The following is a 19,011-nucleotide window of genomic DNA, read 5'->3' as shown; positions in this document are numbered from 1 at the left end:
ACGAGCAAACGGGTCACCTGATGGAAAGCAACTTCCGTCGCCCATGGACAGTCGCAGTATCCGAAGAGATGCACCTGCATCTCTTCGGTAGAAAATAGAAAAAAGCCGGCAACGCACCTGCGTTGCCGGCTTTTTTCTATTTTCTACCGATATAGGTCTAGAGACCGATACCGCCAGTGCTTTGTTATTACATATTGTATGCTGTATACCGTATAGCCTAGGTCACAAAGTGTTTTGTTTGAATTTTTGTAAGTCGCGGTCGCGTTACTTGTGGATCGGTCACCAACTCACGCCATGTCGCCCATTTTAGTAATATTTTTCCTAGAAGTTTTATACAACTCCCTTTCTTATCTCCGCCTATTTGACTCATCTTGGCGGGGGGCACTCCCGTGCCCCCAGATTTCCGATCACGGAGACCGTGAGATAGTTCGATGGCCATGTATTAGGTACTTGGCAGTGAAACAATAAATAGAGGAACTATGTCCAATAATAATGTATGAATATTGAATAGACAGGTGTGAATATGCAACTTACAACCTACATTCGCACAAGAAATACAGTGTTGAGCCAGCTGGACTACTGCAAAGTACCTCGTATAGTATTAGGTATACTGACTTAGGTCAAGAGTTAATAAATAGAAGGCACTTAATTCCTCGATTTAAAAAAAAATCTAAGCCAGCACGCACAGAAACTACAGTTTAAACCGAGTCAAGTAAGGTTGTTTCTATGCATCTTCAAGTGCTACCGTTTCTGTATATTGTATAATCTGAACTTAATTCTCAGATATATTTTGCAAGCCATAGATGCAATGTCTTAGACCTAAGATCTAGATTCAATATACGTGATATCCGTAGTGTTTGTAAACGCTGACACGATAAGCCTATCTTCTTCAGATATCAGGTAGACGTAGACCGACGTAGATCGACAGAGATATAACCTGACACGACAGAGGGACAATATGTATTCAATTTAGTGACCCAATAACGGCACAGGAAATTCATTCCACGTACCCGTCACCCGACATGATGCAAATAATGCAATTGATAGCATACAATTTGAGTTACATAATATATTTTTGGTCAATAAAATAGTCAGGGCTTCTTTTACAAAAAATAATACTATTTTCACTCTTAAATAGCATACAAGCGTACTACGTATATAAAAGTATATTGATTCTTCTCTTATGCTGCTATTTTCCAAGGGCACCATACAATATCGAGGTGTGATTGTTATGATATCGACCAACTTACGGCCGTTCCCAATATTCAATCTATCTCTGGTTTGACATACACCCGATCGCAGCTAACATTGAATTGACATAAAATATATGTCTCTAATGTCTAATGTGAGCTATTCCTATCTCTAGTAGGGCAAAACCAGAGATAGATCAAATATTGGGAACGGCCGTTAATCACGTGCTAGGACAAATCGTGTTGGATGATTGGGGGCGTGAGTAGATGAACCTGATAATTTATAACATAAAGGGAAAAATTAGTAATTGTAGATACACATTTTTCAATTATTATTTGAACAAACCTTGTAACTTAGCCACTTCGTCATCTGGCTAATAATATATCTGGCTATATATAAAATTCACTTTTTTTTAATGAAAAAACTACAAGTTTCGGATTGGCAACACCAGTTCGCGGCACCTTCGCTGCGTATACATTTTTTATATGCGTATACGTTCTTTATACATTTTTGTTTTATTTTGTCCTAACGTGCTTTAACGATGTAACTTTGCATCATTGACCTTACAGTTGCTGTAACTTGTAAGGTCCGCCTGATGTGAATACGCGATGATCATCAACTGCGTCGTTAGCACAAACAAATAAATATGCGCATATTTTACAGACTGATACATACATTGTCGCATACATATTTCCTATTTTCTAAAAAAGATGACGTGACTCGCTAACAGTAGCTAAACTGAAGACAAACAAACATTCGTTATGTTATTTCAATACGTTTGTTATGGTCGAATGTGTATACAGTAATTACAAATATCACCGTAAAATTGTGAGTATTGTTAGAATGTAATATGCCTGGCGAGATTACAAAATAACGACTGATGTAAGTAAAGTTTAGACAGTCGGAACATTCCCGGCGCCGCCATACTATACAATATTCTGATAACAATATTACAAGATAATTTTCATTCTTCTTTCTGAGACAACAGCAACTCTTTACTTAGTTTAAATTTTTGCCACGACTCGGCCTTTAACATCCAACAAAATTAAAGAAACTTACCTAAATCTGAAAGACTGACTTTCTCCAGGAATGGATCTGCTACCGGCAACTGAAAGCAAAACAGTAATTTTATCATCGTCATAATATAATTGTTATATCATTTTATTATCATCAACATATCCAGTCGGGAACGACGAAATTGTTGTAGCGATGGCTACTATTTTATGTACTTTACACGCTCACGAGTATTAGTTTTTTTTTTTTTTTAATATGTTTTAGACTATTTATTTCATGAAACTCACAACGCACCTAATTTTCCAAATCCCAGTCGCCACGTAGAACTATTATATAATAATAATTTTCACATCCCTAAGGCCCCTTACATACTGCGACTTTTATCAGCGATGCAGTCGCGATGCTGTCGCAATGCAGCATCGATACAGTCGCAAATGGTCCACTTTTACACACTTGCACTACTTTAAGCATCGATACAGTCGCGATGCTGTCGCGATGCAAAAGCTGGCCATTGAACTGTAGCGATGCAGGGGCCGTACCACGAAACCGTTTTGAGACTAAAACAATTGTACGAGAATGCCTCATCCTACTCTAACAAACGAGAAATTGAGTTGTTAGAGCAGGACGCGGCATTCTCAGCCGATTGTTGAGTCTCAAAACGGTTTCGTAGTAGGCCTACAGTATCGATGCAATCGCGATGCAGCATCGATGCTGTATCGCGTTAGCATCGCGACTGTATCGATGCTAACGTGAGCCACGACGCGAAACAAAATTTTGATCAGTCATTCTTTGACTGCCACAGCGCGATTAGTTCGATTGAAACTGTTTTAATCACGCTCTCTGTATTGTTACTTTTAAAAAATAAACGTAAACAGAGGAAGTATTGGGTCCACCCATTTACGTGAGGAGTGACGTGAGTGAAGTGATGACGGCAAGTCATGCCCCCACTACCCCGCCTCTGCAATTCTACAACGATGCCAACGCGCGTCTGCATCGATGCTGTCGCGCGTGTGTATCGATGCTAACGCGCAACTGTATCGATACTAACGCGCGACAGCATCGCTATTAAAAGTCGCAGTGTATAAGGTGCCTAAGAACTGTATCAACTTACGAGAGTATATAATAATATTACTTATTATTGCATTCTCTGTTTTCGATAGCGAAGTTAAATATCAAAAATATGTAGGATTTGGCATCTAACTTCGTCGTCGAAGCAAAAGAAGCAAAAAAGAAAAAAGAAGCTCTAATCCAGCTAATATTTGCGGATAAATATGATCTGTGATAGCTGATAGCTTATCTATTAAGGCTTCTGGCTTCTACAGTGTTGCGGCCTTCACAAAAATGTGGACTCTGTTCTACTTAGCAATTGGATTACAATACAGTAAAGTAACATTTTTCGCAGTGGGAGATGTGGTAAATTGTAGGATCATTTTGACTACCATTTTACAAACCCCCAACGAAAAAGAGGGGTGTTAAACGATTGATGTGTGTCTACCGTTGGTAAACTAACAACAGTAAAATAATAATTCTATTTTAATCCCGTACGTAGTCCATACATTATCAATCTCCATTAACATGTTATTAATTTATTCAGAACAATATTCAAAGTAAAATAAACGGACACAAACGCAGCCTTTGAACGCAGCTCAGGAACCTTTTAAAAGCTTTATTTAAGCTTTATAATTTATGTTTATTGTTGCAAAATTGGTTTGCAAAAGGGATCATACTATTTTTATATTTCAATTTCTTATAAATACAGAAACCAAAGAATATTTTATTAAGTATTGAATAAAATTTTTAAAATGTATTGAGTGTTTTAGTGGATAGACTAAATTATTTTAGAATTTGTATAATTTTTACAGTGTAAAACTTGTTTATTTTTTTGTCTATCTAATTTTTACTTATAAGTGTCTAAACACACCATGCCGAAATTACGTCGCGTTATATTATTGTATGCGTCTGACATTGCTGACATACCTAATCATGCCGAAATTGCACCCCGGAACTTCGGCATGGTGTGTTTAGATACTTAGGAAAACAATATTATCATAAGTAATAAAGTATTATAACTAACCGACCAAATTCATCTCAGTTACCACATAATCTGTATTATTGGCTGAGCCCGCTCAAAGACGATTTCGTTCTGAAAGGCCATTGAGTGGGGCTTTTGGCAAATAATATTAACCGATAATGGAATCACCGACGGATAATATATTTGATGGAGACTCATCCTATTCCGCGCACAATAAAGTTTCCACTTTTACACTACGTTTGACGAGTACCTATGTAATATGTTACTTTATTTTGATCGTACTATCGGCTGTGATGACATGATTGTGAACATGATTGCGAATCTATCAATAGACGTCGAGCAAGCTCATGCTTAGACAAAAATCTTAAGACGCTCAATTTTAGACGAAAGTCTTCGCCGTAATAATCGCTCGCTGTGTTCTGTCATAGGGATGCGAGAAACATTACTCCCGAAAAACAAAAAAACAAAATACAATTTGTAGTCAAATATTCTTGAAGTAAGCGCTTTGAAAACTATTTCTACGACCAACGTAATCCAACAAGATATAATTTTGCCTTCCCTCACGAGAAATAATGTTTTTAGTATCGGTATAACCTGCTGGCTGAAAAGGTACCGCGCTCCTAGCCTGTTGCGGTAGGTTTTACCGTACCCGCGGCTCTGCCTTAAGCGAGGAGTTGAGCACCATGGGTTTTAATGGGTACTGGGAAGACTACGCAGAGAGTCCCACATACCCCTGCCAATATACACAATTCGGCGAAGACGTGTAAAGCATTTCCCCATGCAAAGAAGCTCCTATAAAAAAGTCAGGACAACTAAGGGACCTATCAAAAAGAGAGCGGTCACGCGGTCAAGCGTTCAAGCGATCAGTTTTGCGTTCTTTGTATTGTATTACGCTATGTAGGGATACTCAGTACTCTGACAGGGGGCGATCTGACCGCGTCATAATTCAAACTCATAAATAATTAATTAAGTAAGTCAGAATCCCTGCTGTGAGACTGAACGCTCGAACGCAGAATGCGAACGCAGAACGCTTGAACGCATGACCGCTCTCTATCTGGTGGCACCAGCGCTAGGAGCTATGCGGAAATTGCATTCTTGTAAAGAAAATTATATTTTCATCGGAAAAGGAAAACGTCTTGGTTATCTCTTCGTATGATAATCTCCAACTATTTATGAGTTTGAACTTTGAAGTGATATAATTCATACTGTATTCACATAGTGTATTCAAAATACGATAGCAGGTATCAGCAAAGACTTCTATTTAAACGTTATCAGTTATCACCCAGAAACATCTGTCACTTCATTGTCAATCGTGGTTTGTATCATTAGTTAATATACGTAGCGGAATAGAGAAACAAAGGCCTGAGCAAGCGAGATGTCACTATCAGTAACACTGCGTGGTTAAAAGAGGCGTGTGATATATGCAGCACCAATTTTTTCATCTGTTTGACGTCCAGTCGGCACTTATCGGCACTTTGAGAATTAAGCTAGGTATGATAACTTTATGGTTTGTATAGAAAATGACAAGTTTTTTGACAGGGAGCCAATGACCGCTACAGACAGAATTCCGCGATTTGAGAATAGTTTCTTTTGTCGTTGCCGGTTACGAGCGTCCTGGGCGAGATTTCTTCGGTGCCCAGGGTGCTGGCAGAGCTAAAGAAAAGGGCGCCTCTTTTCGTCTGCCTTCGGCACCCTTTTCATCCGGCGCCCTGGGTGGTAGCCTGGCGTCGTCCCCCCCTAACGCTGCTATTGCCCTTACTCACCCCTCTCGAGTCCCTGAACAATATGGCGGCATGGTGAGGGTCGAGAAAGGCGTCCGACGCGCGATGCCTCGCCGCTGGCAGGTGGCCCAGCGACGACCGCCGCTTCTCCGCCTCCTGGGACGCCGCACGACGTAGATACGCACCTGACAACAAACACTCGGTTAAGAGAAGTGGAATAAACGTAAATAAATGCTAGTGATAACAATGGATAATAAATAATAATAGTCTAACGTCATCGACGGAAAATTATATACTTAGAGGAGTTTATTTTTTTTTTTTTTTTTTTTTATTATGAAATAAGGGGGGCAAACGAGCAAACGGGTCACCTGATGGAAAGCAACTTCCGTCGCCCATGGACACTCGCAGCATCAGAAGAGCTGCAAGTGCGTTGCCGACCTTTTAAGAGGAAATAGGGTAATAGGGGAGGGTAGGGAAGGGAAGGGAATAGTTGAGGGTAGGGAAGGGAATAGGGTAGGGGTTAAGGGATTGGGCCTCCGGTAAACTCACTCACTCGGCGAAACACAGCGCAAGCGCTGTTTCACGCCGGTTTTCTGTGAGAACGTGGTATTTATCCGGTCGAGCCGGCCCATTCGTGCCGAAGCATGGCTCTCCCTATACAGATTATTATAATCGTTTAAGGAATAGCGAGCAACTAGAATATTTCCATAAATTCTCATTTGATGACAAATATTATTATTGTTTGTTGGTGTCCAATGTACTATCAGAGAAATTGATTCATAGGCAGTTCACGGGCCTGCGTAATTTGGTGGGATTATGTAATTTTTATATTAGTCTAGTTGTGACCTCTCGGTTGGGTTTGACATAACGCCACCACATTAAATAGGACCGCCATCTGCCTATGTATCGACTTCTCCGATAGTACCTAACTACCTAGAGGTAATTTGTATCTGTAGCGACTACGGCATCACTCCTCTTATTTTCAAGTTTTACACTATTCCCAAGGTGTGCTGTCCTCGATGAAATCATTGACTTTATAATACGCTTTAGCACACTAACGTTCTTTAACTTCTTTTTTTAAATTGTTTAAAGGTAGATTTTGAACATTTTCTGGGATTTTATCATAAGCCTTTAAAGGATTTGCTTACTTTGGCTAGTCTGAACATTTGTATTGCTAACTTGTTCTTATTTCTAGTAAATACATTATGATTATCACTTTTCTTTTTGAAAATATTTATGTTCTTTCTAACATAAAAGAGATTTTCCAAACGAAACGATTTTGAGACTCAAATAATCGGACGAGAATAATGCGTCCTTCTCTAACAACCTCATTTCGCTTTTGTAGTAGGACGTGGCATTTTCGTACGATTGTTTGAGTCTCAAAACGGTTTTGTGGTACGGCGCCAGCATTTGGCGTGCTTGAAATAAGCATGTACTAACAGCTGTATTCGTACCTTACCTTTAGAGTCAAGTAGTGTCAAAGCGTGATACACTTCTTGGAATTGCTTCTTACGCTTTCTCGACTTTTATCGCTCCTATTATGCCTGTCCCTCGTTGGTATAACTTAGCAAAGCGATCGTTCTAGATACCGTCGCTTGCGCCTTATCAATTAAGTTTCACAAATTGCAGAACAATTTTCCGCTGGTTGTGCAAGAACCTTTAGGTGGTTATGGGCTTTATCATACAGTTACATTATAAATATAAACAGTAGATATATTACACGAACATTACGTGAATCGGCACACAAACGATTTTTGACAACAGAACCCCTAGCTTAATATTCCTATCAAATATTTAATTAATACGTATTAGAAAAGCCTGTTTAAATTCATAGCATAATTAATATGGTAACCTCGAACAAATTATAGTCAGATTAATTAAGTCTAACTCGACTCAATGAATTTCTACGTAAAATAAGGCCATATTCACAAATCGTTAGTCGATTCTTATATTTCTTTTACTAATAGTTATAAAGAGAATATTAGCAAGTTGAAGCTGAGTGGCTCTACTGTATATTTATTTATCATAATATGCATTTATTGTCTAGCCTAGTGTGGGAAAGTTGTTCTATAAAGCTTGCGTTGTGTTTACACTGCGACAGTGATAATATTGACGTTATCAGATTGCTGTTTTAATGCACAATATGCACTCCATTTAAAGATATAGGTACTCCTTACTTAGTTTATATGTTTCTAGTAGAAATACCCCAACGTCATGATCCATGATCTATTCATACTAATAAAAAAGTTACTTTTTAGCGCTCCTACTTTCACAACAGACACATACACACCGTGAAGTATTAGCATTTCTATAAGTTACACCCTGGATAGTTCCTATAAGCCCAAAACACGAGACGAGTCAGTAAAACTTCATCACTAGTAGTAGGTACTAGACCTACTACTAGTGGTTTGGACCAAAGTTCTGTCTTGTTCAAAACAATGTAGAAACGTATATTTTTCAAGTAAACAATTTCAAGGCGAAAATAAAAATTAAACAATCAACGACCCGTATCATGTTTATGACTATATATATACTATAACACAGTCGGCATAAAAATTACCCAAATAATTAATGACGAGCGAAGAACAAAATTCCGTTCCCTCTTAATATGTTTGTATATAGAAGACTACTTCATTATAAGTTTAATAATTATTATTGTAGTAATTAATTAGCTGCTTGATATAATCTATCGGGCTTATGAATTCGGAATAGTAAAATAGTTAACGTCTTACATAATAACATAATATACTTAATTATTAATTATTTGACTATCAGCATTGAGTTTATTTCACGAAATTGTTTATAATATTTTTGATGGAAGATAACTGAAAATATTAAGATAATATTCCGCGTCTGATAATTCATAAAATAAACATAATTCTAGTACTTAATATCTACTATAATAAAAAATTCTAATATTTCTTCGTCATAAAATGACGTTCATTATCATTAAATAAATTACTTTTTTTTTATGAAATAAGGGGGCAAACGAGCATACGGGTCACCTGATGGAAAGCAACTTCCGTCGCCCATGGACACTCGCAGCATCTGAGGAGCTGCATGTGCGTTGCCGGCCTTTTAAGAGGGAATAGGGTAATAGGGGAGGGTAGGGAAGGGAAGGGAATAGGGGAGGGTAAAGGATTGGGCCTCCGGTAAACTCACTCACTCAGCGAAACACAGCGCAAGCGCTGTTTCACGCCGGTTTTCTGTAAGAAGGTGGTATTTATCCGGTCAAGCCGGCCCATTCGTGCCGAAGCATGGCTCTCCCACGTATAAATGTATAAAAAATTTTGGAAGTATGACAGCATTCTTATTTAAAATCATGCAAAATATTGCGGTAATAAGTAGCAACTTTAAGAAAATAAATAAAATGATAATAATGACAAAAACTGTTTTTGTGGTAGAAAATCATCCATACAAAATGAAGTAGACGCAGTTGAATTAGCAGATATCGAAATGAAGAAGCGGATAAAATAAAACGAATAACTCCTGATATTATAACGCGAACAATTGCATTACCTTCTTTTAATATGGTGTCGAATATTTGGTACGTGGCGCCGCAGTCGTCCAGCACCGATTTAGCGAGCACCTTCTGATGATCACCGTCCAGGGACTTGGACCGCGACCGAAACTCCTCGCTCTGGGTCACCGGATCTTTGGCGGTGGCGGGGGCTGCGCACGAGCCCCTCCGGCCTTCAGAGTCGTGCCGCCAGTGACCCACCTTCTTTCCGAATGTCCGGATCAACTCCTGGATGGAGTGCCGGTGGCGGTGGCCGCTCCCGCTCGAGCCCGAGCCCCGCCGCTCCGAGGGCAAGCCGGACGCGGTCGGCGCGCTTCGACCCTCCGTGGCGCCCTCGGTCAGCTTCTGCGCGAAGCTCTTATTATCGAAGCGGCTCTTGTAGGGCGTGTGCGCGATCTTGGCGCTGCTGATCTCGCCGTACCTGTCACACTTGCTGTACTCGTTCTCCTGGATGTCGTCCATGACGTCGTTATACAGCGGCGACACGAACTGGCGGTAGTCGTAGCGCGGCACCTGGTACGAGTTGGCGCCGGTCTGGGAGCGGGCGTCGGGGCTGTGGGACGAGTTGCGCGGCGACGAGTGGTTTTCGACCGCGTCCCGGAAGTAGCTTGCGAAGTTGGGGTAGCGGTCGCGCGGGCTGGACGCGAATTCCAGGGGGCTGCTGCTGCCCCGGTAGCTCCTGTGCGAGCAGTAGCCCCGCCTGTTGATGGGGATGGCCCGCGATGGGCCGTCGTTCGGGATGGACGAGTTGGAGTCCTGGGAGCTGAGCGTGGAGTACCACGTGCCGGTGGCCTCCACCTTGTCCATGGGCGGGGTAGTGGTCTCCCGGTGGTGTTTGTGGAGGAAGTGCGTGAGGCCGTGCATCTTGTATCACCGATTCGACGGAGCACTATTATACACTAGCCGCACACTCATGTTCCGATCACTCCGTTGTCTTCGCCGAAGGCTAATTGAGAATATTTTTGAGACGCGACGCGGAAGTTTACGCTAATAAAAACATTTTTGATATAACAATAAACACTTTGATTGCGTATAAGAAGTCACGCAGTCCGATGTAGGTCGACTATTGAATACGAGATGGCGTACATGTTCCTACGTAAACGTCGAGCTTACAAAAACACGCGCGTTCAAACTAAGTTTTCATCTCGCGGGTTATAAATTAATAATGTGACGTAACTCGATAGTGAACTGGGGCCCTTGGCGAGGGACCGGTTGTTTTACATCTGGTGAAGGTCGACGGGTCCTATTTGGGGAATGCGATTACGCGGCAAAGGGAATCGTTGACCTTGAAGTGAAATACGCAGCGGGGCTGCTCGAGAACGCGGGAAAAGTTACGAGCGACATCGACCGAACGAAGGCATAATTCCGGTCGGAACCGAAAATAACTGGACCGAATCGGTTTTTAACGAGGAGAACTTGTATTTTTCGAGACATATTTGTTGTTTCCTAGTATGTATTTCCATTTTGTACCCTAACATAGTTTTGTTTATTGTTCGGTCAGTGGATTCGTTCTGCGGGTGTGTGGGGTGACAATGCGCATGCGCGCGCGAGGTCACCTTCAGCGGCTGCACCACACACCCAAACACCGCCACCGCTTGATTCATACACAAATGGTTATTAACGCTAAAAATAATTATGGCAATTCTTTATTGAGACCATACGCTTTCCATGAAAAGTTGGAAGCTGTAAGGTAGGAACTAGGAGACAAGTCACAAAATTTCTTTTAAAGTTTTGTTACTTCGTGGTAAGACATTTTGAGCTATTCTTCAGCTAGAGGTACAAAAAAATAATTGTTGTTATCACGACAGTGACCTAAGGCGGAACGAATGGCGACATTCAATTTAAATTTAAAATAACAATAATGGTTAAAAACAATGAAAAAGTGTCAACATTTGAATACGGAAGTTGCTCAAAAGACAATACTAGAATGTTAGAAACTATTATTAAGTAGTTAATTATGGTGTCCAAAATCTAGGTAACCTGCTGCTATCTAGCCATTAGAATACATTACTTTTTGGTTCATAAAAGCCAAGGTATCAATAGTATAAGGTATAAGTTTCAACGACATTAGGACTACTACCTATATTTTGTAAAAAAATATTGACTTATCATATTTTTTTCAACTCTTGTCTCTAAGACTAAGCTGATCTCAAACTGACCGCGTAAGCATTGTCTAATAGTATCTAAGATTCAATAAGTTGTCAACAGACTTCAACCATAAATAAAAGAGTATAATTCGTATGTATAGGTATATAGGTTTGTCACTCAAAAATCTGTCATATTCTTGAGTGTGCGTATTGTAGTGAGTGTAATGTTTTATTTGTTAAAAAAATGTATAATAAAAGCATAATATTATTTCACAATAATATTAGCTCGATGCACTCCTTCACCATATAAACTATAAGTTATAACAAAATTTCATTCACCTACGTTTCCGCATTTTTCGTCAAAAGGGATACAAAGTTTTTCGTTCACGTATTAATATTATATACTAGGTATTTGACCGAGCTTTGCTCGGTATTCGATAAAACACGAATAAAATGACATTTTATAAAAATGATTCCTAGTTAGATCGAATTATCGCCCCCGAAACCCCCTATATATATATATTGCTCGTTTAAAGATATAAGATATATGGATTTTCGACAGGCGTTTATCTTTTCATTAGAACAGTTATTGATTACTTTAATCAATTGAAAGCAATAGTATCGAAATATATCTATCGAAAATACTACACCATATTATTACCATACTGTGTCATATTATATTACGCAGTACGCACTATTTCTTAGTAAGTATCACTTGCAGTTTATTTACTAAAAGAATCAGACCCATTGTTATGTTCTGACAATCGGATTATCATTGTTAAACTTCTTATCGATGAGGCGATAATACTCATATCTAAACACCTTAAAATAGCGTACTTATAACTTAGAAAGAAGATAGTAAGAATAATAACCTTCTACTTATGTAATAAATTTACTTATTATAAAATAAATTAACTGATTAGAAAATGCCTACATTATCAGATTGGAATTACAATTGAATCCTGAACTTTGAATAATATAGGTACATCTTAAAAATGCAGCGTTACCCGGGACAACCGAAGACGACGTGCCGCAGCGACACTACTCTCGGTCTCAAGACGCGGTTCGGCTCTGTGATTGGTCCAAATTTTGACAGCCAACCAATCACAGAGCCTGAACCGTGTCTTGAGACTGAGATGCATCTTGAGTTCCTACTGATTATTTATACCAGCCTTAGGGCCGTTCCACACGTGACACGACGTATTTCTTGCGCACTGGCGACGCGCGCTTCTGATGCGCTCGTCTTCTGCGCGTTTTCATCGCGTTTTGGCAGATATAAAGTTAAAACGAGTCGGCTTCCTTCCGTTTGCTGAGCGTTCAACTTGCGTTTGTATCTATACAAACGAGCGTAAATAAACGTCGTGTGGAAGGGCCCTTATTCCTAGAAATACATAGAAACCAGTAGTGTCGCGACGACACGTCGTCTGCAGTCGTCGCGTGTCGCTCGGTTCAACCTTAATTCTAGCAAATTGTGGACGCAGGATGTTGCCGCAACATTCGTAAGACACAGTATCCGATGACCTTACGAGTTACGCCATTCCGGCGACACAAAATATGCCATCGTAAAGTTAACAATAAGCATAGGATCGTAAAAATATCCACAAACAAGTGACGCGCGCAGACGGTGCGCAAACATAGCCGAGTGAAAACTGCCGAGGGAAACTGAACGTTTTTGGCTTGCGTCTTTATTTTATTTTATTTATTTATTCAGGTATAATTACAGTAGTACAAAATAATACATATATAAATAAAACAAATTTTTCTGAAACATTTACCTCAATTTAACTAAACCACACTAAACTAGCTAAAAGCGAGCTTTGTGAGGGCTCGCGTCGTTTTTTCTGCGTGATAATAATCTTTAAGGTAGTTTTTTTATATTTTAATAGTAACCAAACCTTGACTGATCGATGATAAGGACATCTATAACATAATATAAATAAAAATTACTATGTTAAAACACAAATCAATAGGTGTGATAGTTTTTTTCGTAAAGTGTACCAAAGTTAAAGTGCTCAGGTTGTGGGATACACTAGGGCTCGCTTCGCTCGTCCTGATTTTGCAACATTTGTGCTGCTTCTTTACTACATCAAATAAACTGACTTCCATCTTTGTCATGAAATGTCAAACCAACGTTTATATATTACCTGCAATAAAAATATCTCAACCTTTTAACTATGCAAAAAAAATCTAAATCTATATTTTTAGCTCATTCGCCCTTCGTTATCATCCCTTGTTTACGATCCCCTTAAGAGTGGAGTTTTATAAAATCTGTTTTTATAGTTTAAAATTTTAAGATTGCTACTTGTGAATCATGAGAGATGATGATGGATGACATCGAGGAAATGCTGAGAAACAACAATTCCTGTCTTGCTTCCGCTGTGTACTTGATTTCCGAGTAGTTAAGCTTATTAATTATTGAGGACGTAACCATAACTCTATCGGGTGATATATTCCATATTATTCCACCCTCAAGACGCTATTACTATTACAGTCAAGATCAATCAAAGCATAGCTCAGCTTCTTCATATATTTTTAAAATTTTGCTATATATAATATGTCATTGTTAAAAACAAAGATTGCCGATGAGCAAAGACAGCGTGTATATTATATAAATTATTTTTATCAATAGGACATGCCAAGTTTCTTCTTCATCTGCCTCATCCATATTATCTTCATGCTATAAATTCCTCTATCAAATCGAGTCGGTAAACGAAAACATGGGTCATCTGATACTCCTCTTAAATGGACTTTAGATCTGACATATGCCTGAAGCGCCAACCCAAATTACTAGACTTTACTACGACCTATTTGCAGCCTCCGTTGCCGAGCTTCGAAAATGAATTCGTATTCGGACATAGTCGTTGGGCCATGATGGATTACAATGATTGCGTAACTCTCTATAGCATGCACAATCGACGTCAAACATGGACGATCATAAATATGACTACACGTACATACGTAATTGCTTTTACCGGTCCATCAAGCATATTATGGATTACGCGTTCCCAAGATCAAACAAAGCAATGGAGATAATATTAAGAGCCTTCGCTTTGATCATTCTAAGTTATTCTAAGTATACCACGAAGATTCTCCTAACAAATCTCTTTCAAAGAGACTATCGTAGAAATTAAACTTTGTTGGTTCGTATTAATTAGATTCTACAAATGAGATGTTTTGTCATTTGTGGTTTAATTTTTTTAGATGATTTCGATCCCCGCGATCTAAAAAAGCGCATGCTCTTGCAGCGGACCATACAGCTTACAACCCTAAATCACGTTATCAAAGATTCAAGAGATTATGAAATATTATTATACCACAATAATATGAAATGACGAATGCTAGGTATAGGGCATTGTTTCGGCCTGACTAAACATAGAATTCTGTTGAAAAGTCTTAGGGTCTCGTCACCTCCCACTTATTTAAGCGATGTAACTTGAATTAAAGGACTAACTATACTTGGATCTTCTAATAATATTGTACCACGAGGTCAGAGCCAGGCAGCTCAATGACACGAGTAATATATTTAGTGTTGCCCTTTAGAGGACTTGCATATTTATTATTTATATTTAGCTCAGTTCATTTTTAACAAACTAAGTTAACCTTTGCAAAACCTTCAACGAACGTGAAGTTCACATTATAACGTTTTACTTTCGAAAAATATGTGTGTCCGTCTGTCCGTCCGTCTGTCCGTCTGTCACCAGGCTGTAGCTCAAGAACGGTAATAGCTAGAGAGTTGAAACTTTCACAGATTATGTATTTCTATTACCGCCATAGCAACAAATACTAAAAACAAAATAAATTAAATATTTAAGGGCTTAAATATTTAATTTATAACAACCCCAAACAACAAACGTAATTTTTCAATTATTTTTTGCTCGATATCAATTATGAAAATAGGTCGGCACTTGAAATGTACACAAATTACTCAGATGTATTTATACTTTGATAATTAATAATAAAATGTAAATAAAATAAATAATTACAATACAAAAAACACAATTTTTTACTATTTTTACTCTATAATGGTACGGAACCCTACGTGCGCGAGTCCAATTCGCACTTGGCTAATTTTTTTTTAATATTTTTTTTCTGAAATAAGACTTAAGAGGATTTATGTTTATACCTATACCCCGACCTTTCTATTTTAATCTTAAATTTTGCTTTGATCCTTCCTTTGATCGTCTAAACTCTAAACCTTAGTAGATTGCGTAGAAACTATATCGAAACTGTATTACTTATTAGTACCTAGTACCTAAAGTAAGCCATAAATTATAAAAATGAGCCAGATTCTCCTTCACAGCATTTCCGCTATTTCAAATATCATACAACAGCTTAAAATGACACGCAGTGACCTACTTACTTAAAGCCATTTCATTTCCGTGCAAATGAATATAAAATAGCAAAGAAGGTATTAGGTAAGGTATTTGCTACGAAATCCATAGTAACATCATAAAAAATTATGTGTCTGTCTGTTACCTCTTTATGCTTATTAATGGATATATTATAAAATATGCGAAAACATGTCAGTCTGTCAATCAGTTACATGTTCGTGTCTAAGTCGCTGCAACGATTTTGATAAAATTTATTGTGGTAATATAGTTACTTTGAGTACGAAAAATGACTAATATTATATGATAGGTGGATAGTGGAGGGATAAAAATCCCGGAAAAATGTACGGTTCGGGTTGCGGCCTGGTATTGAATAAAATTTTTGGAACGTTGCACGTGCCTTCTTAAATTATTATCATACGCATATTCATGTTTTCAATTAAAAATGTAGACGGCCTTGAAGCGACAACATTTATAATTTAACAGTTACAAGTTAATCAAAGCAGTACACTTTTTATTACGAGTGACCGTCTTTGAGGTCGGCGGAGTGGAAAAACCAGCGTCGTTCTTAAATTGATAACAGACAATATGGTCGTAATAATGGGCCTCTATCATTCTTATTAGGCTGATTTTAGTGTTGATTGTAGTGGGCCACCCTGATCGTCAGAGCTGACAGTAAAACGTATGAAAATACCAGTGCAAGACCGCTATACGGTATTCGAAAGCGCTTCCTAGAATTCCATACAGCTCGGTCCATCAGCGTCGACGGTCAGCGAGGGTTCATCGTATTCGTTATTCGAATACGCTTCCGAGATTTCACTCATCTTAGCGAGTTTTCAGCGTGACACTAAAATCAGCCTTACAATTTACTATGCTCTGTAGCAATCCTTAAAAACGCTGCATTCTTTAGTATGATATTAAATATCATACTAAAGAATGCAACGTTTTTAGTTCTAAATTTTAGAACTACGTAGACGATATTAGAGTTAAAACTTATTAGCTGACGTTTCAGATACCTACATCACTACTGTTCACAGTGGCGCAGTTGGCGGGCTGTTGGTAGCTCAAGCCGGGGACCGCGGGTTCGAACCCCGCCGACGGAACAAAAAGTTTTCAAAGTTCCTGGGTCATGGGTGTGTATTAAATATGAGTATCATATTATAATAAAAATCTTAAATATATGTATAGTATAAAAGTATTAAATAATATTTCCGTTGTCTGGCACCCGTAACACAAGTATCTACTTCAGGTACCTACTTACCACGGGGCTAAACTGACGTGGTGTGAAGCGTCCATAGATCATAATTATTATTATTCTGATTTTATATGATTCAAGTGTTCAAGCTGTTTACATAGAATTTACGGAAAACCTTTTTACTGGTGTTTCGGATACTTCACAGTGACGAGTCACTTCCTGTGTCACGTCATTTACCTTCAAGGCTCAAGCAAGTGTCGTACGCGATACGAGTGTCCACTGTCCGGCGGCCACTCCATTCGATAGATAGATTCGATCCATCGCATATATTAAACTATTTGAAGTTGACTTAACGTTCAAGAGGTGTTATGAAAATATTTATTTTGAACAAAAAAAACTTTCAAAATCTTCTCCATCTTATATTTGGGTAAGAACTAAGAAACCAGTAAAATCGTTTCGATCCAAATACCAGAACTGGTGTGAATCGAAACGATCCATCGCAAACGAGTGGGCACCCTAAAGAATAATTTGGAGATCAATTGGAAGTGCCCTTTGCCCTCCGCACTGCCGCTGACCCGAGCCACTGTGAATCACTTGTGAGTTGTGACTAACACGCATGTAAATTCATTGCACAGTTAGAGAAATGTTCCAGAAAAAGTATAATGAAATTGTATTTGCAGATTCTATGACCTACCACTAAGCACTATTTCTACGAAATCGCCCGTTTCAGATAGTGATGGCTGATGAGGAAAGCAAGACCAAGACCAAGACTCGAACAGTTATTAAGGACCTAGATAAATAGAAAGAAAATTTCCCTGTTGCTTGAAGCAAACTTCTACAACGAAAGTTAAAGTTTTTTTTTTCATGGGGAAATGCATTACGCATCCCCGGCGGATTGGGGACATCGGCCGGGGTATGTGGGACTCTCCGAGGAACTACCCACTAAAACCCCATGGTGCTCCATAGTCCACTCACCGCTTAGGCAAAGTTACGGGACGACTGATGAGCCTAGCAAGACCATAACCAAAACTCGCATAGTAATAAAAGACCTGGATAAAGAGAAAGAAAATTTCCCTGTTGCTTGAGGCAAATTTCTAGAACGGCGCATTATAGTGTCTACAATTCAGTCGATCAAATACTGCATATTATGTAGCCATAACAAAAGTATGTCAACTCATCAGATTTCATTGCATTGGTATTTGGTACATTCTGTAGGATGTCTGAATAAGATGCAGAAATAATAGAATATCACTTGAGCTTGGTTTTAAAACCTAAAATTTTCAACCAACCCGAGCTTAATTTCAAGAAAACGGCTGAGTTGTCTGTAATTTCATACTCCGGGTAGTCCAATTAAAAGTATCTAATCCGATTGTGCTCGTCAAAATCCAAAGCACGAAAGTCCGAAAATTTCGCCTCAGGTATAATCGGATTAAACTGGCCCCACTTCGGAGCCAAATTAAAAAAGTTTAGTCCAATCTTAAAAGTATATTATGTACAAAGTTATTTGTTTCGTGTATTCCGTAGATTTTAACGCTGTAACAGGTGGCGGCAATCTCACTGGTATAAGTCGATTCGTTCCGAAATCCCGGGAAATGTTCCGAAGGAAAATCAATTAGTTCTTCTATTTGAATTTACTTCTACGTATTTTTATTTGTTGTATAATAACTACACGATGTATTCATATTGTAGGTATAATCACGGTACTGATAAGAAAGAATCGAAAATCAACAGACTTTAAGGACAAAACAAATAATTAATTCCTTTAATCTGTTATTTTCTCTATTCTTCCCCAAAAAGAAACTCTTTTTTGGTAGCCATGCTAGGCATTATGATAAGGGTCAACGCAGGCTTTGAAATGAACGATGGTTAATGGCTACCCTTACAATGTGATGGTGCCTTGTGATGGAGGAGTGTGTAGGGTCA

At 38.7% G+C, this 19,011-nt stretch overlaps 1 protein-coding gene across 1 annotated transcript in view; it reads right to left on the bottom strand.

Moving 5' to 3' along the window:
* Positions 1-19,011, bottom strand: part of LOC121739464 — a 155,139-nt gene that overhangs the window by 35,023 nt on the left and 101,105 nt on the right. The window contains exons 9-10 of the mRNA XM_042131951.1: positions 6,001-6,143; positions 2,251-2,299 (exon numbers count right to left, since the gene is read on the bottom strand). Of these exons, the coding sequence (XP_041987885.1) occupies positions 2,251-2,299; positions 6,001-6,143 (192 nt within the window). The remainder of the gene's footprint in view (positions 1-2,250; positions 2,300-6,000; positions 6,144-19,011) is intronic.

The sequence above is a fragment of the Aricia agestis genome, chromosome Z (assembly GCF_905147365.1).
Source record: "Aricia agestis chromosome Z, ilAriAges1.1, whole genome shotgun sequence".
Classification (NCBI taxonomy): domain Eukaryota; kingdom Metazoa; phylum Arthropoda; class Insecta; order Lepidoptera; family Lycaenidae; genus Aricia; species Aricia agestis.
The sequence above is the reverse complement of the archived record's forward strand: the minus strand, read 5'-3'. Positions and strand labels throughout refer to the sequence as shown.